The 21,472-nt window shown below is 36.3% G+C and overlaps 1 protein-coding gene across 1 annotated transcript; it reads right to left on the bottom strand.

Annotated features, from left to right (window-relative positions):
* Positions 1-6,323: 6,323 nt before the first annotated feature.
* Positions 6,324-21,030, bottom strand: LOC117331603 (glutathione S-transferase Mu 5-like). Its single transcript, XM_033890409.1, has 7 exons — positions 20,896-21,030; positions 16,759-16,834; positions 14,775-14,839; positions 11,373-11,454; positions 9,940-10,040; positions 8,757-8,858; positions 6,324-7,943 (listed from the first exon to the last, which is right to left on the bottom strand). The coding sequence occupies exons 1-7, from the start codon at positions 20,932-20,934 to the stop codon at positions 7,749-7,751; spliced, it is 660 nt and encodes a 219-aa protein (XP_033746300.1). The 5' UTR covers positions 20,935-21,030; the 3' UTR covers positions 6,324-7,748.
* Between the last annotated feature and the right edge of the window lie 442 nt (positions 21,031-21,472).

The following is a 21,472-nucleotide window of genomic DNA, read 5'->3' as shown; positions in this document are numbered from 1 at the left end:
AACATGGCTGATAGGTAGCCATCTTGGATATTGACAATTGAAGTTTGTTATCGCTATTTCTCAGAAAGTACTGAAGGGATCTTTCTCAAATTTCATACATACGTTCCCCTCAGTGCCTTGTTATGCATATTGCATTTTGAGACCAATCAGAAAACAACATGGCTGATAGGTAGCCATCTTGGATATTGACAATTGAAGTTTGTTATCGCTATTTCTCAGAAAGCACTCAAGGGATCTTTCTCAAATTTCATATGTAGGTTCCCCTCAGTGCCTAGTTTTGCATATTGGGACCAATCCAAAAACATGGTCGACAGACAGCCATTATCGCTAAATCTTAAATTTTATATATAGTTTCCCCTTGTTTGAAAAGTACTAGCTATAGAGGGCTGTTTCTGTATTTACACAGATTAGGATTAGTAAGACTTAGAAGAAGGGAAAAGTAGAGAAAAGATCAATCTGACATGGAACCTATGAAGATCATTCAATGGTGGGCGCCAAGATCCCTCTGGGATCTCTTGTAAAGTAATGAATTAGATATTAAAAACTATAAGTTATTTGACACAGGTATATAAACTATCCTACTACACAAGTGTAATTGATTGCCTTTGTATTTGGATTGAATTTTTAAAGTTGCATTAAAATAACATGTTTGGAAATTGCTCCAGAGGAAATTTAATTATGGTCAGTATAAAAACTAAAAGAAATGAAATCTGCATCAAAATACACAGTTGTTTTACTGTTAAAGTTTGACTATGTCGATGACCAGTGCGAGGTGTACATGTGATGGAAAGAAAGAAGCGTTGTAGAACATTTCTAGGATATTTTTTTTCATGATTTATCATTCCACCAATACATTTAAAGGTATTGACAATATGTTAAAGAGTAATGTGTGCATATTTAATGGAAGTGGTGAAAGACAAAACTCAAGTATGGGATTCAAATTTTATGAATCGTTTAAAGTGAAGTTGCTTTTGTAAAATAATATAATTTTGCTAATATAAACTGATCTTGTGTATGGTGGGTGTTGTGATCTCTGCTGTCATTTCCATTGTTTATAAGTGTGAATGATTGACATGTTGTTACGCCCAACAATTTTGACATGATGGTTGTAAGGTGAAAAAAAAAGTGTAAAATTAAATGTTTCAGTGAAATAGTTTTCCAGATTAAATTGATTCAAAAGTACTGTACTTTTGACAAATAGATTTTATATATATATTGATTTGAACAAATGTATAAAGAGGTTAGCTGAAATGTTAAAGGGGGGAATTACTGATGTGTAACATTACCTCCCCTGATCGTGCAATATGAGCTCCAGCTGCCCTTTTCTCAGAAAAATGCCATACTTTTTAGAAAATGAACAGTAGTACAAAGATTTATCGTGTATTGGAAAATAGATAGGGTTAAAAATAATTGGGAAACAAAGAAAAATATTGTGAGTATTTATATACTGAAATGGGATATCTATAGCATTTTAAACATGTCTTATCATCCACAGTTTATGCATTGCCAGAGAAGGCAATAAAAATATAGAGGAAAAAGGACTTTTTTTTCAAATGGAAATCGGTCCATTTTACAGATTTGAAATATAGGAAGGCAGGGATTGGGCTAGATTTCCGATTTGCGATCCCACATATTTGAAACTGTTAAACATCGTATATAGTTAATGCCTTCCATTAGGAAATTGATATATGTAGTTTGTAATGAGATATGCAATGCCATTTGTTTTTGTGGAAATGTTATGATGGAGAGATTGAAAAAAAGGTATTTGTGAAAGTTTGTTGTTCCCTATAGCTGTAATTGTTAATAATGGGCATTTGGAAATTGCTGTGAAAATCCTTAATATTTCAAACTAACACAAGACAATGAGTATGTTGTGATATATTTAATATAAAGTTCTCAAGTAGACTAAACATTTAACTAAGTGTTTCGTAACAGTTTTTAGCTCACCTGGTCTGTGAACTTCTGCCCCCCCTCCGGGGGCAAGGCAACATAGGGGATTTTTTTTTTTCAATGATCATTGAAATATACAGGAGAGTGATGCATGCCCCTCAGGCCTCTTGTTTTTTGAACATTGATCATGACAAAATTTTAATTTATGTCAGATGTCTATTTATCATTAAACTTTGCTTAAAGCTGGTATACGTGTCAATTATGTATTAGATTTAATGATTAATGGTTTATACAATATTGTATATTCAAAGTTGTATCTTTCAACTGTCTGACAGTGTATTTAAAATCATGTGTGTTTTTGTATGAGATGGCTAGTCTCCACTACACGAGGCCAAACAGTTATATGTTTCCTTTATGTTTCAGTTGCGAAAAAATTGGGATATATATGAAGGGGAAACATTTTTTTAAACATTTTTTCCCCAGCAATATAAATCTCATTTTCTCGTTTATTTATCATGTTACGTTATTAGTCGTTTCTTGTTTGGCCTAATGATGTGGATTGCGTTTTGTAAATTTTTAGTGTGAGAGTACACAACTATCATGACATTTCATTCATTTGTAAGTATGCAGGAACGTTTGACATGTAGATATTTATGTGATAGTATACCTAGTTTATATATAATTAGTACACTTCGTTTCTTAAACACAGTTATAGATAAAAGTAAATTTTGCATATTTATGTAAACATACTGTTACCATGTCCAGTACAGTGTACAAATGCTGTTTAATTATATTGTAGAAGTTGTGCTTGTTTTAGTTCTTTCAAGAATTTGAAGTCGATATAAAAGCAGACATATCCAAAATACCTACCAATTGAAGTACATATGCCTTCATGTTTAATATTCAAAATACCTTAAAATTTAGACAGAGCTCTTTTTATCAATGCATTCCGGTATGTGTTGAGGGTTTACATATTTCATTTATGGTCGCTGTTCAAAAAACATCTTAAAAAATGATAATTGTCTCCAGGTTTATTTTTATTAACAAATTATATGAAGTTTTTGCCTGTGTGCATTTAAAACAACTTTAATAATATCACTGGTGCTTCAAATATGTTGGTGTAGACTAGTTATTTTATGATCCCACTACATCAGGTAGAGCTGGGAAAAATTACAGAATTACATTGGTTAAAACATTATTGAGGGATGTACAATTATATGGGTACTTATTCATAATTGGAAAGTGATCCAAAGTAAGCCAACTGGGTGCCGCTGAGTTAATGTCATCATAAAAACGAATATTTCAATATTAAATCAATCTATAAGTCATTGTTATGTTGATATGTTCAAGTAAACACTAGAAATTATAGACCAATGGATGTAGAACACCGTATTCTTTTTGGATTTTGAATGCAAATTCTGTTATGCTTTTTCATTGTGGAAAGGAAGAAAGTTAATTACGGCATTCTCTATAGTGTGTCAGCTATGCAGTGCTGTGTTGTACGTTACATGATAACGCCTAACGAGTGTTATCTTATCAATTCTGGTTTAATTCTTGTCTAATTGGGCTGATTGCATGGATACTTTGATAAACATGAAAAAGTATCTCTGTCTTCATCACATTTCATTGGAATGACTTATTATATAGAAAAACAAATGAAAAAATGATTTTGTCTGCTTTGGTGTCAATACTCACTGTTGTCATAATGTGGATTTATATTGTACATAGTACTACCTATATATATATATATGTCTTGTGCATTCAACAGTTATCAGCAGATCAAAAATATAAGATACAACAAAATTTTCTGAGTTTTGCTTTTATGTCCTTTTCAATATTTCATTATAAGATCACCTGGCCAACATCCGTCAACATTTGCTTCAAATCGCTACTTTTCAAAAAGTCCTGAATAGATTTCAACCATATTAGATCAGAAACATCCTTGGGGAAGGGGAACAGATTTTGCATAAATGGTGGCTGTGCCCCCTCCCCCTGGGGCCAGATGGGCCAGACGGAGGACAGATGCCACACCACGGCATAAGCTCACTTGCCCTTTGGGCAGGCGAGCTAATAAATTACTTCTTCTCTGCAAATGGTGGTGCTGACCGCCCATAGGCTGGCAGGGCCAAAATTGGTCAATTTATATCAATTTGACTGTACGACTGTTTTAAAACTAAGCAATGTATTTGTTTGTATCGATTACATCACTTTTAGATCCATAACTGGAAAGGTGCTGTCTTATAATTCAAATGTTAATATTTGTAATATTTGGTGAAATATCTAGGCAAGCGATACAGGCTCTCTGGGCCTCTTGCTGTCCCTGTAATCGGTTATACAAAATGGTTGTTCATCATCAGGGTAGTTTTCATTGTAATCATTGCTTTGAATAATGTTTCCTTGATGTTTATATAAATATTGAAATTCAATGGATTATCAGTACAAGCTTATCTCTTGCAACAAAAAGAAAAAAGATATCCCAAAGGGATCTTGGCACCCACCATGGAATGATTCTTATCAGTCAAATGAAAGACTGGTCTTTTCTTTTTCCTTCTTTCACTCTTCCTTCAAAACATTTAATAACTTTATAGGCCTATAACACGATTGCAACCTGCAATTGTCAAAATCCAAGATGGCAGCGTGTCGGCCATGTTGTTTTCTGATCTGTCCCAAAATGTAAATATGAGAAAGATCCCTTCGGACTTTCTGAGATATAGCAAAAACAGACTTCAACTAGAAATTGTCATGGACAATTTGACAGGCTTTTTATATACTTAGCACAAAATACCTAAATGCTTAATATTTCCAAATGTAAAAACTATTTCAGAACATCCAAATTCAGGTTTTGAATCAAGCCGGCATCATATCAACAAAGGAGTTGGAAGAAAACTTGTGCAATGTGAATTCTAAATGGTGTATCATGTTAACAGCAAATGTAACCGAAAAACTAAACACATCAGAATCATTGGAATGGCATACTGCATGGATCTATGAAACAATTTTGAAAAAAAAAAGAAGTAAATAATAAAAATTTATGACATTTGACCCCAGAGCAACCTTTTTGTTTGACCTCTGACCTTAAAACCTCCAATTGGAAAAAGTTAGCCCCAGCCTTTATCTACCAATAACACATATATAATTACATGACCAAACTTCAATTGTCAAAATCCAAGATGGCCACCTATTTTAGAGCCATGGTACTTTCCGATGGATCCCAAAATGCAAAGTCTATAGTTTTGGTTTGGTTTATTTTGTTTAATTTCCTATTAACAGCCGGAGAAAACCACCGGCCTACGGTCAGTACCTGGTAACTGCCCCACGTAGGTTTCGAACTCCAAACCAGAGGTGGAGGGCTAGTGATAAAGTGTCAGGACATCTTAACCACTCGAACACTGTGACCCCTGTTTAATTATTTTAAAATTATAGTATATTTGTTAGTATGTCCAAAATCTGTGTGTCTATATCCAAATTGAATTACATCTACAGACCAAGGGAACTTACATATGAAAGATGAAAAAGATCCCTTTAAGGACATTCTGAGAAATATTAAAAATAAATTTCAGTTGTCGAAATCCCAAGATGGCCGCTTGTCGGCCATGTTGTTTTCCCCATCGGTCCCAAAATGCAATATGCATAACTAGGGGCCTAGGGCAATTTACAAATGAAATTTGAGAAATTGCGATAACAAGAGTTGTTTATGGAGGGATGGACAGACCACGGATGAAAGGCGATTTGAATAGCCTACTATCTGATGATGGTTGGCTAAAAAGCTGAAGGACAAGTGAGCTTATGTCATGGTATGCATCTGCCATCGGTCTTTCCTCTAGCTTGTCTGCGCTCCATCTCCTACACTACTTGTTAATAGAACCTCATACTTAGGGTATGTGTTCACCTTATTGATTACAAATTGATCATCTGTATATTCTCAGCACATAATTTCACATCCAGTGGGGTCCCATAATTCACCGAATTGTCTAGGTATCTGAAAGGGGTGTAACTGTCTATAATTCCAAAGTAATGTCTGGGTGATCAGATACAAAAAGGAACAATACAAACATAAAACTATATCCTTCCATTTCTGGTAGTAATTTCCTGTCTACAGGTCTCAGCCAATTGTGTTCTCCATATGTGTGACTAATATGGAAATTTTTTGCAAAATCCTAAACAAGCAATAATTTAATTTGCATAATGTTTTTTTACAATAATATAGAGAAGTATCAAGGGTTTTGGTAACAAATCCATACTCTCACAAGAGATATGATGTGGGTATATGTGAAGAAATATTTAAAAATCTTCAACTGGGACACTACAAAGTAATGTTAATCTGTCCACTGATGTCACGGAACTTCAACAAAGGGAAATAACTCCTTTAATAGGCGAGGGGCACTGAAAATTAATTGCACATTTCAAGGGATTTAAATGATAAAACAAGAATGTTTGCAATATATAAACACCTTTATTTAAACTCTGGTAACAGAAAATAGGCATTATATAAAAATGCAAACAATTGTGTATACTCGTCATAACTTAATCATTTGGAAGAGAAAAAAAAATAAAATCTGCAATCAAAGCATTAGCAATTTAAAGTTTTGTGTAGTAGTACCAGTATTTTCTTGATAAATGTTAACCAGCATTTCTAATAAATTAATAATAGGCTTCATAATGATCTACTTAGTCAATGAAGTAAGTTTTGCCAAACTGAATTAAAGACTAGAAATGACATTAGAACTAGGTAGTGATTTTTAAATTAGAGAATACAGACAAACTGTATTTGTTAATATGTCCAAAATCTGTGTGTCTGTATTCAAATTAATGACCTCGAGGAACAGTTTAAATTACCTCCTTTATATATACAATATTAATATAGCCAGTTATTTTTGTGGGACGCTCTTTCGTTGGCCACTGATGTGGCTGTGAAAATTTTGATCTCTGAAATAATATAAAAAAATTAACTGTGAACTGACATACAGATCTTGTGTGTCAACAAAGATGTGGACATGTGGAATGACCGCTGAGATTACATCACTGTATTTATTACTCGTGTTACACACTCAAATTGCTGTCTCTGTAACAATGACCTTGATGACAACTTTGCAAAAAAAAAAAAACTTTTTTATTAAACTGCAAGATAAACAATGACCGCAGTGTTTTCTGGATAAATATTTCTAGAAAAGGGATATTATCTCCTTTCAGATTATCAGAAATATGAAAAGATATCTTGTTAAATACTAATAGTTACCATTACAATCACTGTTCTCCATATTATGAATAGACCCAGCAACATCACAAGGAGTCAACAATACTAATAGCAAATATAATCAAACTAATACAAAAAGCAACTAAATATTTCCCAGCCACCTGAAATACCTCCAACATCAATGCAGTATGTACCACAAAAGGTTTTGAACTAGACAAAACTAAGTTGGCACCACCGTCTAAAGCTTTGCCAACAATAACATGCAGAAATTACTTGACGAGTACTACATTTATCCTGTAATAAAACCAAAGAGCCTTGCAGCCTGTAACTTCCCACTAAGAGTCAGTGATGTGCTTAATACTGGACAAAGGACAAATTTTGGTTGGTAATTCTACCAACTGGTAATAGATATGTACAGGCTTATTACTAAGACATATGGGTCTACTGCCAGATAAATTAGGTATAGAAAAAGGATTAATGGTACTATCATCATCACAATGACTTCACCACGGTATAAGAATTCATTGATTGCTTCATAGACTTTTAACCTACATATTACTACATGTCTGCTAGGAAATAACAAAACATTGAATTTAGAAAAGTATTAATGAATTGTTTAGAGTGTGTTAATATTGAATTAACTCATACAATCAGTTTAATTTGTCTATCTAAACTTAGCCACTTTGTTGTTGACAGGGAGAGCAATATATCTTGGATTTTGTAAGTAATCTTTAATCTTTGGTATCGCCTCAAATCGTTTCTTGAAAGCTGACAGATTCGGGAAATTGTCAAGGCAACCAGGTTTCATCAATAGATGTTGGTCCAGTAGTTCATACATTGGAAAATCACAAGCCGTTACCTGATGATGAAATAAGATTCAATGGTAAATGATTATGTTGAATATGATTTATACATTATTTTCAAATACATTTGTACTTCAAAGCATAAACATACACTATTTATTATCACTATACAATGAAGTATTGTCCAGCTGTCTTTTTCTGAGAGCCAATATGTACATACAATGTGTGACAGTCAATATGTACATACAATGTGTGACAGTCAATATGTACATACAATGTCTAATAGTCAATATGTACATACAATGTGTGACAGTCAATATGTACATACAATGTGTGACAGTCGATATAATTATATGTACAATGTCTGACAGTCGATATGTACATACAATGTCTGACAGTCGATATAATTATATGTACAATGTCTGACAGTCGATATGTACATACAATGTCTGACAGTCGATATAATTATATGTACAATGTCTGACAGTCGATATGTACATACAATGTCTGACAGTCGATATAATTATATATATAATGTCCGACAGTCGATATAATTATATGTACAATGTCTGACAGTCAATATAATTATATGTACAATGTCTGACAGTTGATATAATTACATGTACAATACCTGTAGTAACAGAAAGCTACCTACAATGTTGACAGGTGGACAAACAAACCTGTTGTATGGAGAGAATTGACAGCTATATGTATCTTTAATATTTATGGGCTAATGGATGTACTTTTTGTAGGGACAGAAATACACAAATGTATACATGTAATATTCAGAGACAGATCTTGCCTTCATATAAATTGTTCAGATGCAAGTTGGCTTGGTACTAAATACGTTTATCTTTGATTTTAATTACCTCTTCTCCATGAGCAAACCATGAGTGTTTACCCAAATACTTTTCAAATGATGGAAACACGACCTTCAACAACCTTTCAAAGTAGTTACTTTTCAGTTGATCCTGGAAAAAAACATATTATGTTTAGGTTATTGTGTCATTTAAAAGGCTAATGATATCTGGAAATACAAATTACAAATGAATCTATTTTGCAGCAATTGCTAAATAAGTTATATCAACTTCTTTCAATCCCCCTAGCTGGCTCAGATAGAAGTTAGCGAGGGGTCTTAATTTGGAAGGAAGCCAGAGTTCCTGGAGAAAAACCTATGTGGTCAGGCAGGTGACCCCATAACTATTCACATCACATGTACAACAGGGAGTCAAACCCTGGCCACCTAAGTGAATGGTAAGTGTGTTACCACTGGGCCTCCAACCACCTAGGTGAATGGTAAGTGTGTCACCACTGGGCCCCCCAACCACCTAGCTAGGTGAATGGTAAGTGTGTCACCACTGGGTCCCCAGACCACCTAGGTGAATGGTTAGTGTGTCACCACTGGGCCCCCAGACCACCTAGGTGAATGGGTTAGTGTGTCACCACTGGGCCCCCCAACCACCTAGCTAGGTGAATGGTAAGTGTGTCACCACTGGGCCCCCCAACCACCTAGCTAGGTGAATGGTAAGTGTGTCACCACTGGGCCCCCCAACCACCTAGCTAGGTGAATGGTAAGTGTGTCACCACTGGGCCCCCAGACCACCTAGGTGAATGGTTAGTGTGTCACCACTGGGCCCCCAGACCACCTAGGTGAATGGGTAAGTGTGTCACCACTGGGCCCCCAGACCACCTAGGTGAATGGGTAAGTGTGTCACCACTGGGCCCCCAGACCACCTAGGTGAATGGGTTAGTGTCACCACTGGGCCCCCAGACCACCTAGGTGAATGGTTAGTGTGCCACCACTGGGCCCCCAGACCACCTAGGTGAATGGGTAAGTGTGTCACCACTGGGCCCCCAGACCACCTAGGTGAATGGGTTAGTGTCACCACTGGGTCCCCCGACCTCCTTATTTTTTCCATTATGTAGTCTGAGAAAACAAGTTTGTGCATCCGTCATTAAAGCCTTGCAAAACCATCAGCTATGAATGTATCAATATACATGTATCAAGATGGCAAGTTACAATCTGTGTCAATGCATGATGAATAAACTTACATATTCTTGATTATAACAAAGACGAACAGTTCCATTTCTGAAGTCCATTGCATTTTCCAGCATCATGTCACATTTAACTTTTTCTTCTTTAGACTTTCCCACTGAAAAAACAGAGAAACACAACACATTATAGTAAACAGAGAAACACAACACATTACAATAAACAGAGAAACACAACACATTATAGTAAACAGAGAAACACAACACATTACAATAAACAGAGAAACACAACACATGACAATAAACAGAGAAACACAACACATGACAATAAACAGAGAAACACAACACATGACAATAAACAGAGAAACACAACACATGACAATAAACAGAGAAACACAACACATTATAGTAAACAGAGAAACACAACACATTATAGTAAACAGAGAAACACAACACATTACAATAAACAGAGAAACACAACACATTATAGTAAACAGAGAAACACAACACATTACAATAAACAGAGAAACACAACACATTATAGTAAACAGAGAAACACAACACATTACAATAAACAGAGAAACACAACACATGACAATAAACAGAGAAACACAACACATGACAATAAACAGAGAAACACAACACATTATAGTAAACAGAGAAACACAACACATTACAATAAACAGAGAAACACAACACATTATAGTAAACAGAGAAACACGAAATATTACAATAAACAGAGAAACACGAAATATTACAATAAACAGAGAAACACGAAATATTACAATAAACAGAGAAACAGAACACATTACAATAAACAGAGAAACACAACACATTATAGTAAACAGAGCAACACAACACATTAAAATAAACTGAGAAATCCAATGCCGTTATGCCATTAGTTGAAGCATGAGCCAAAATTCTGTAATATATGTTAAAAATAATTGTTTCTAGTTGTTATGTGGAAATTCTTACGAGAAATTGAATACGAAATAGAAAACTTCTTGTATTTTCTACACAAGGCCCATATTTGGCAATAAATGGGGCATAAGTCTGCGAACAATCATCGCAAAATTCTGTTACATTAACTTGCCTGATCTATATTGTGCCACAAAAAAAATGTAGCAAGTTTCATAAAAATTTGTTCATAAATAAAGGCTAGAGGGCGCTAACAAGGAAAAGTTAACTGACGGACATACGGACAGTCGTTGATGGGCTTATAAAAAGAGAAATACAACAATTAACTATAAACAGAGCAACACAACACAATGCAGTGCATGAAGAAGACATAAAGATATCCACTCTTCCGGATAATCTGAACTTTTTCTCCTTGTTCACTTGTCGCCATGGAAACCTATATTTCAAAATTTTGTTCATATTTCACCCCTTATTGCATCATTTATTTACAGTTTTGTTGTCCGAGTTAGGAATAAGATTTTTGTAAGCAGATTTAGCATATATGAGTATGTTACTCCATGTAAGTTGATACTTACGAAGGTCATATTTGCCAGCGATGTACCTAATGATAGTGTTACTCTGTGTCATTTGTACATCATCATCAATATAATACGGCAGCTGGAAAACAGAATTTGTATTGAAATTATTAGGTGGATGTAGTGATCAACTCATGATACAGTACACGTCCCCTACCACAACACATTGTCTAGTCATGATACAATACATGTCCCCTACCACAACATATTGTTTAGTCATGATACAGTACATGTCCCCTACCACAACATATTGTTTAGTCATGATACAATACATGTCCCCTACCACAACACATTGTCTAGTCATGATACAGTACATGTCCCCTACCACAACACATTGTCTAGTCACGATACCGTACATGTCCCCTACCACAACACATTGTCTAGTCATGATACCGTACATGTCCCCTACCACAACACATTGTCTAGTCATGATACCGTACATGTCCCCTACCACAACACATTGTCTAGTTATGATACAATGCATGTCCCCTACCACAACACATTGTCTAGTTATGATACCGTACATGTCCCCTACCACAACATATTGTCTAGTTATGATACCGTACATGTCCCCTACCACAACACATTGTCTAGTCACGATACCGTACATGTCCCCTACCACAACATATTGTCTAGTCATGCTACAGTACATGTCCCCTACCACAACACATTGTCTAGTTATGATACCGTACATGTCCCCTACCACAACACATTGTCTAGTTATGATACCGTACATGTCCCCTACCACAACACATTGTCTAGTCACGATACCGTACATGTCCCCTACCACAACACATTGTCTAGTCATGATACTGTACATGCCCCCTACCACAACACATTGTCTAGTCACGATACCGTACATGTCCCCTACCACAACACATTGTCTAGTTATGATACCGTACATGTCCCCTACCACAACACATTGTCTAGTCATGATACTGTACATGTCCCCTACCACAACACATTGTCTAGTCATGCTACAGTACATGTCCCCTACCACAACACATTGTCTAGTTATGATACCGTACATGTCCCCTACCACAACACATTGTCTAGTCACGATACCGTACATGTCCCCTACCACAACACATTGTCTAGTCATGCTACAGTACATGTCCCCTACCACAACATATTGTCTAGTTATGATACTGTACATGTCCCCTACCACAACACATTGTCTAGTCATGATACTGTACATGTCCCCTACCACAACACATTGTCTAGTCATGCTACAGTACATGTCCCCTACCACAACACATTGTCTAGTCATGCTACAGTACATGTCCCCTACCACAACACATTGTATAGTCATGCTACAGTACATGTCCCCTACCACAACACATTGTCTAGTCATGCTACAGTACATGTCCCCTACCACAACACATTGTCTAGTTATGATACCGTACATGTCCCCTACCACAACACATTGTCTAGTCACGATAACGTACATGTCCCCTACCACAACACATTGTCTAGTCACGATACCGTACATGTCCCCTACCACAACACATTGTCTAGTCATGGTACAATACATGTCCCCTACCACAACACATTGTCTAGTCATGATAACGTACATGTCCCCTACCACAACACATTGTGTAGTCATGATACCATACATGTCCCCTACCACAACACATTGTGTAGTCATGATACAATACATGTCCCCTACCACAACACATTGTCTAGTTATGATACCGTACATGTCCCCTACCACAACACATTGTCTAGTCATGCTACAGTACATGTCCCCTACCACAACACATTGTCTAGTCATGATACAGTACATGTCCCCTACCACAACACATTGTCTAGTCATGATACCGTACATGTCCCCTACCACAACACATTGTCTAGTCACGATACCGTACATGTCCCCTACCACAACACATTGTCTAGTCACGATAACGTACATGTCCCCTACCACAACACATTGTCTAGTCACGATACCGTACATGTCCCCTACCATAACACACTGTCTAGTTATGATACTGTACATGTCCCCTACCACAACACATTGTCTAGTCATGATACCGTACATGTCCCCTACCATAACACACTGTCTAGTTATGATACTGTACATGTCCCCTACCACAACACATTGTCTAGTCACGATACCGTACATGTCCCCTACCATAACACACTGTCTAGTCATGCTACAGTACATGTCCCCTACCACAACATATTGTCTAGTTATGATACTGTACATGTCCCCTACCACAACACATTGTCTAGTCATGATACTGTACATGTCCCCTACCACAACACATTGTCTAGTCATGCTACAGTACATGTCCCCTACCACAACACATTGTCTAGTCATGCTACAGTACATGTCCCCTACCACAACACATTGTATAGTTACGATATAATTATACATGTCCCCTACCACAACACATTGTCTAGTCACGATACCGTACATGTCCCCTACCACAACACATTGTCTAGTCACGATACCGTATATGTCCCCTACCACAACACATTGTCTAGTCACGACACCGTACCAGCCTGGCTTTTCATTGGGACTTTAGGGGGCCATTAATGGGCCCATTCCCAATTGTAATTATTTCATATATAAGCCACATTCCCGAAATTTGCAGTTTATACTCATGAAAAACATTCTTTCCAAGTTCACCTATTTTCTTCCCAAAATGAGAGAAATAAGGTCCTTTCTCAAACCAGTGGAAAAATGCCCTGCATACAATTTGTAAGATGTACATGTCCTCTACCACAATACATTGTATAGTTACGATATAATTATACATGTCCCCTACCACAACACACCGCCTAGTCATGATACAGTACATGTCCCCTACCACAACACATTGTCTAGTCAAGATACAGTACATGTCCCCTACCACAATACATTGTCTAGTCACGATACAATACATGTCCCCTACCACAACACATTGTTTAGTCATGATACAATACATGTCCCCTACCACAACACATTGCCTAGTCATGATACAATACATGTCCCCTACCACAACACATTGTCTAGTCATGATACAATGCATGTTCCCTACCACAACACATTGTCTAGTCATGATACAATGCATGTCCCCTACCACAACACATTGTCTAGTCATGATACAATACATGTCCCCTACCACAACACATTGGTCATGATACAATGCATGTCCCCTACCACAATACATTGTCTAGTCAAGATACAATACATGTCCCCTACCACAACACATTAGTCATGATACCATACATGTCCCCTACCATAACACATTGGTCATGATACAGTACATGTCCCCTACCATAACACATTGGTCATGATACAATGCATGTCCCCTACCACAACATATTGTTTAGTCATGATACAATATATATTCCCTCCTACAGAACTCTGCCAAGTAAGTTGTTGGTACAGTATATGGATATTATATATATACGTACATTAGGGAAGTCCAGGCCTATAGATTCCTTTACACTGATCCAGGCATCCCTGCTAAATTCTGGCCCTGAAGGAAAACAATAACTTCTATTAAAATGGCCCATGATGTTTGGGTCCAGGGTAAACCCTGCTTTTATATGCAGTTTTGGGTGATTTTTTTAAAATTTGGCAGAAATTGTTTTTTCTTCTTCTCAAAGTGCCATATCTGCATTATTTTTTTTATCATTTGACCTTGATACATGGCACACACCTTCATAAGAGCAAGTTCTTTCAAATGTGACCCAAATAAAGAATTTTGAAAGTTTTTTTAAACGAAGGTCACAGTCAAAGATAGGCATAACATTTGTAGACAGCCATACATGCTATCAATGTAAATTTCTGTGTTGTCTCCTCATGTAAAGTTTGTAGAGGACAGGTAGATTTCTGTGTTGTCCCCTATGTAAAGTTTGTAGTGGACAGGTAGAGTTCTGTGTTGTCCCCTATGTAAAGTTTGTAGAGGACAGGTAGATTTCTGTGTTGTCCCCATGTAAAGTTTGTAGAGGACAGGTATTTGCCCAGTAGTTTAGGACAGGTAGATTCTGTGTTGTCCCCATGTAAAGTTTGTAGTGGACAGGTAGATTCTGTGTTGTCCCCTATGTAAAGTTTGTAGAGGACAGGTAGATTTCTGTGTTGTCCCCATGTAAAGTTTGTAGTGGACAGGTAGATTTCTGTGTTGTCCCTCATGTAAAGTTTGTAGTGGACAGGTAGATTTCTGTGTTGTCCCCATGTAAAGTTTGTAGTGGACAGGTAGATTTCTGTATTATCCCTCATGTAAAGTTTATAGTGGACAGGTAGATTCTGTGTTGTCCCCATGTAAAGTTTTTAGTGGACAGGTATATTTCTGTGTTGTCCCTCATGTAAAGTTTGTAGTGGACAGGTAGAGTTCTGTGTTGTCCCTCATGTAAAGTTTGTAGAGGACAGGTAGATTTCTGTGTTGTCCCCATGTAAAGTTTGTAGAGGACAGGTAGATTTCTGTGTTGTCCCTAATGTAAAGTTTGTAGTGGACAGGTAGATTTCTGTGTTGTCCCCATGTAAAGTTTGTAGTGGACAGGTAGATTTCTGTGTTGTCCCTCATGTAAAGTTTGTAGTGGACAGGTAGATTTCTGTGTTGTCCCTCATGTAAAGTTTGTAGAGGACAGGTAGATTTCTGTGTTGTCCCCTATGTAAAGTTTATAGTGGACAGGTAGATTTCTGTGTTGTCCCCTATGTAAAGTTTGTAGTGGACAGGTAGATTTCTGTGTTGTCCCCATGTAAAGTTTGTAGTGGACAGGTAGATTTCTGTGTTGTCCCCTATGTAAAGTTTGTAGTGGACAGGTAGATTTCTGTGTTGTCCCCATGTAAAGTTTGTAGTGGACAGGTAGATTTCTGTGTTGTCCCCTATGTAAAGTTTATAGTGGACAGGTAGATTCTGTGTTGTCCCCATGTAAAGTTTGTAGTGGACAGGTAGATTTCTGTGTTGTCCCTCATGTAAAGTTTGTAGTGGACAGGTAGAGTTCTGTGTTGTCCCTCATGTAAAGTTTGTAGAGGACAGGTAGATTTCTGTGTTGTCCCCATGTAAAGTTTGTAGTGGACAGGTAGATTTCTGTGTTGTCCCCATGTAAAGTTTATAGTGGACAGGTAGATTCTGTGTTGTCCTTCATGTAAAGTTTGTAGTGGACAGGTAGATTTCTGTGTTGTCCCCTATGTAAAGTTTCACAGTGGTCCCACAGATAATGACATTTGTCCCAGTGAGGTGAGGAGAGTGTCCACAGATAACATCAGGGTCTCCTTCCCCTTGTGGGAGAGGTGTAAGTACCATGTATACATACTAAACCTGGAGATAATTGTGTTGTCACCCTGTTATCTGTGTCTGCTAACAAACCATTAGGAGTACAGACTAGTGGAGTCCTAGATAGTCCTACAGTACTACACAGTAGATAAGTAGGGGATTACAGCTCATGTACAGACCTTCTCCTTGCTCATATAAAATGTCTTCATAGTCTTCACCAGCATAGGTCAACAACAGACGGATGGGTTGGGCAAGCTGAAACATGTGTATCCATTGATTTATTTATTGACATACACAGATAAGATGAAGCTTAAGATACAGCTGAGTTAGCTGATCAACACTGATCCAAGGCATGTTAACTATGTGGAGGATTATATAGGATAAGGAGCCTAGTGTCAGGGGCAACTTTGTCTTGGACTACTGGGGACACCAGGGCTCTTTATTTGGACCCAAAGTTGATACAGGATTTCATGTAGGATTTATCACTAGAATTTCTTTACATCTGATATTTTTGAAAGAGCATCAGTAGATTAATGAAGTATTAAATTTGCCAAAGAGGTCTATAACATAATTTCTTTTTCTGCGCCTAGACATTTTGAACATTTGCAAATATTTCCCATGGAAATTCAAAGAAGGTGGCTAGTATACAAATTATGTATTCATTGATTACTGAAATAGCATTTCAGGCCTAATAAGAAAGACCAACACTATACCTGCTAGACTACTACTACCGGTCTAAAAAATGTTAATAAGACCACTGTTGCAGACTGGCCACCTGGAGCTGCTCCTAAGTTTCTAGATTATTCCCTCATCCCCACCCCACTAGTTTTAGAATCTGACATATCCTCCTAGCAGGGAAAATCATAAAGCTCAAAATCTTACTTTTTAATTCTACTGTTCTAGAGGTTAATTCTACTGTTCTAGAGGTTAATTCTACTGTTCTAGAGGGAGTGCATGCCGGGGCACCTCCGAGGTGGCGCTGCAGTCTACCAACATGGCTGCATGCTACCTATAAGGTGGATCATGACACTTGTACTCCCCATATTATGCCAGCATAAACATTCAATATCATCAAATCTAATAATGGAATCCTTATAGAGTATATAATTATTATATTTATGCCAACTACTTGCAGTTGATAACAATTAATGACTGGTGTTGATCAGTAAATGTCAAAAAACAAATTTGTATGAAAATTTTAGAAAAGTTGATAAGCTGACAAATGTTTGGTCTGATTCACTCTGAATGACAACGCATGTACACAAGTAACTGGGTTATACATGTATATGTGTCAAGACATGTACACGCCTGGAATATTGAATAAGTCTACACAAATTAGCCACATGCTTACCTATGTCTGGTTAACTTTTGAGTGTAATGTAAAATTAAAGAATTCAGAAAGCTTATCTAAAATGGGTTTATTTGGGAAACATTTACAATAATACCATTGTATTAGTGGTAAATTATATATATATATATATTTTTAAATACAATGTGAAAAAGCTCTAATAAGACAGTTTATATAGTTGAATATAAATTTATAGCCGTTTTTATCATAAAAATTATTGATGCAACAAAGCACTATTTTAAACATTTGAACAAAATCAAGCCTGCAAGACATAAACACCTATCAATGATATTGTAAATGTTTCATAAAAACATAATTTAGATAAGCTCTCTGAATGTCTATACAGTGGAGTGTAGACTAAAGGATACACCCAAGTGCACTCCGTTTGGACTCCAGGTAAACTAGAGTCTACCTGGAGTCCTAAAAGACACCATGTCTGCCCAGGGTCTATAATCAGACCACATATATCATATATATATATATTAATACTTTGATGCTTTTAATATAATTTATATATAAATAAATAGATTTTTTCAAATTACTTTTGTTCTGTTAATATTACTATTAACATTTGTTTAGTCTACTACATTTTGTAGGAATATTTATTTTATTGTTAATACATGGTAATAATGCCTACATGTAAATCTATATTCATTAAGATCCATAAAAGACAGTTATACAATTTATGCTATAATCAGGTTTTTATGAAAGTTAATTGCTTCTTATTTCATATTTTATTAAAATGTAATTAAATTGTATTTCATTTTATTAAGGAAGTAAAAATTATTTCAATTAGAATATTTATTTCTGTACACATATCATGACTTTAGTTTGAAGTTTAGATAATGTATCTATATCATGCTATTGATTGTTCAAAATATTGAAAGTTTACCGTATTTAATGAATTATGTGTTTTTTTAATAAGACATATTCTCTACACGAAAGGAAAATATAACTACAGATATGCCGGTACTCAGTTCTGGCAAGTAATTATAAAATAAACATAATCAAATTAGTTTATATATACATGTAATAGGTTATATATTTAAATGTATCATTAGAAAAAGACACATTTACAACTGTACATATTTACGAGCATTACCTGGTTAAATTAATGTTCTGACATAATGTTCACACAAGTATGTAGTTATGGACTACCCATAATGAATGACAGCATCTGTTATAATTGCTATTATTATTGGCCATGCATGACTGACTCTGGCCTGACACACCTCAGAACTGAGCCAGCTACAGGTACTGTCCTGGGTCCACAGAAATACCTATGTGCATATTTGTCATGTATGGCTTCAAATGATGAAGCTGTGCAAAGCAGTGTGTGTTATAACCTCAGGCCATCAGAACAGTAAGATTATTATTCCATCTAACAATTAAGGGAGTCTTTATCTAGTACTAGATGACCTTGTACACCTGTCCAAATCTTCACACCCTTATTAGGTAAACTTGGAGGAAGGGGTCATTATTGGGGTCAGTGTAAGCCTGTCTTTTCTCCACACCCCTGTAATCACGCTCGATATACAGGTAAATATTGCGGTTAGTGTTCCGTATACCTGCTTGACCAACACTGGATAGCCCTGGTGAAGTGTCCGGCTTTTATACACCCTTTTAAACACGTGAGGGTCAAGCCATAAAAACCAGAGATATCAATTTGAACATTTTGTCTGTTATAGCAAGGTGAATTATCAAGTTATCAAATTAGATTATTATCAAATCATAACTATTCAAATATTATTCCAATTAAAAAGTTAGAATCATTACATAATAGCACTTATTTTGTTACAGAAATAACCCAATAGAAATAGATCACGATGACATACTCATTAAAGTGTGAAGTTTTATGAAGCAGTCTATAGCCTTACCTGTAATTATCTCCTACATTTGGAGAGACCACAAACAACTTGCCAAATACATTTTTATTTATTCCCAATTTCTATTCATTTAAGTGGCTTGTTAAAACTCTTCAAATCAACGGAATGCTATCATACATTTTTCAACAAAGTGCCAGATCTATTCAGTCACTTATATAGGGTTTTATAATAAAAAAAATCAATTATATTAGATGCATTGTTTGTTAAACAAGTAAAAATGAACCAACAAAATAATATGATATATACAAAGATAAAACAGTAACACATGTGATACATGTGGACCCAGGTAGAATTGGAGCCTGATAGGACTCCAGGTAAACTTGGAGTGCACTCGGAGTGCGGGGGTGCACTCCAAGTTTACCTGGAGTCCAAACGGAGTGCACTCAGAGTGCACTTTGTGCACAGGTGCCCAACTCATTTTATAAAATAATAACATATAAGAGTACATATAATCTAATTTATATGTACTCTTATATGTTATTTGTTTATAAAACGAGTCAGGCACCTGTGCTTTGTGTAACCTTTAGTCTACACTCAACTGTAGTTGATGATTATCTACCAATTATTATCTAGGTCATTTCAGAAACATGTATTGTTATATGTTTCTGGCCATTTTATTTAATTCTAATAGTTTTATATTGAAATATCTGTGTTTAATGTCTGTGTAACTATCAAATGTATCACATTTATAGAGGGGTTCAGACTTCAACATTGATTACAAAACCGTTTGGTTATTTCTCAAATTTATCTAATTTACCTGGTATCTCGGCACAAGTGTACACAAAGCACCTTAAACCACCTCTCGTACCTGTCGTCATCGTGTTTGATACAAGCGCAAGGTGCGTACAAGCTACCGAAATTTATTTAATTCATTTATTTAACGGGAAAAAACTCTCTATATCTGTATCGGCCCCACGTACACGTGTGACGTACGAACTACAGTGGTACAGGCGAGGTATATACGTACAGGACACGTGGTTACTTGAAAGCTTGGCATCACAAAAAACAAACTATTTAAAATATAAAAGTCCGTCTACAGTATGACATAGTGACATTATGGCACAATTGCAGGAAATGCTTACCCCTCGAATTTTCCAGTATCCTAACCGGGACAGCGGCATGTTTGATGGGAGCTGGGCCTACTCGTTCGTTATACACACATGTACACACACACACACTAGGCCTACTTGTCAGACGGCTGTGGGCATATACCGTAATTTGATTAACGCTATCGCGTCTCACAGTGAGTAGGGCATGCGGTGTAAACGTCTAACGCGGCAGTACGCCAAGGACTAACACTTTATACAGCGACAGGGCGAGATACAACACTATTTAGCTAAAACATCTATCAACATACCAGGAATATCAGATCATACAAAATACCAGAGAAGTGGAACGTCGTCTGTACTCACTTAGGCTAGATATTAAAAAGGTGCCATTTCGGACAAAGAGGGCTAATTAATAAATATAACTCAATAAAAATTGTATTTATGAACTGATTGATCTGCTCGACCGCTCGACCATCATGCTTTAAAAAAAAAAAAAAAAAAGCCAGCATTTAAGGTTCACAGAAAATCCAGTGATACAAAATTTACAAGCATACATTGTAGAATCAATCAGTCACTATTCTGGTGCTTTGGATCAGAAGTAACTTGATCA

Source organism: Pecten maximus, chromosome 7, assembly GCF_902652985.1.
Source record: "Pecten maximus chromosome 7, xPecMax1.1, whole genome shotgun sequence".
NCBI classification, from domain to species: domain Eukaryota; kingdom Metazoa; phylum Mollusca; class Bivalvia; order Pectinida; family Pectinidae; genus Pecten; species Pecten maximus.
The sequence above is the reverse complement of the archived record's forward strand: the minus strand, read 5'-3'. Positions and strand labels throughout refer to the sequence as shown.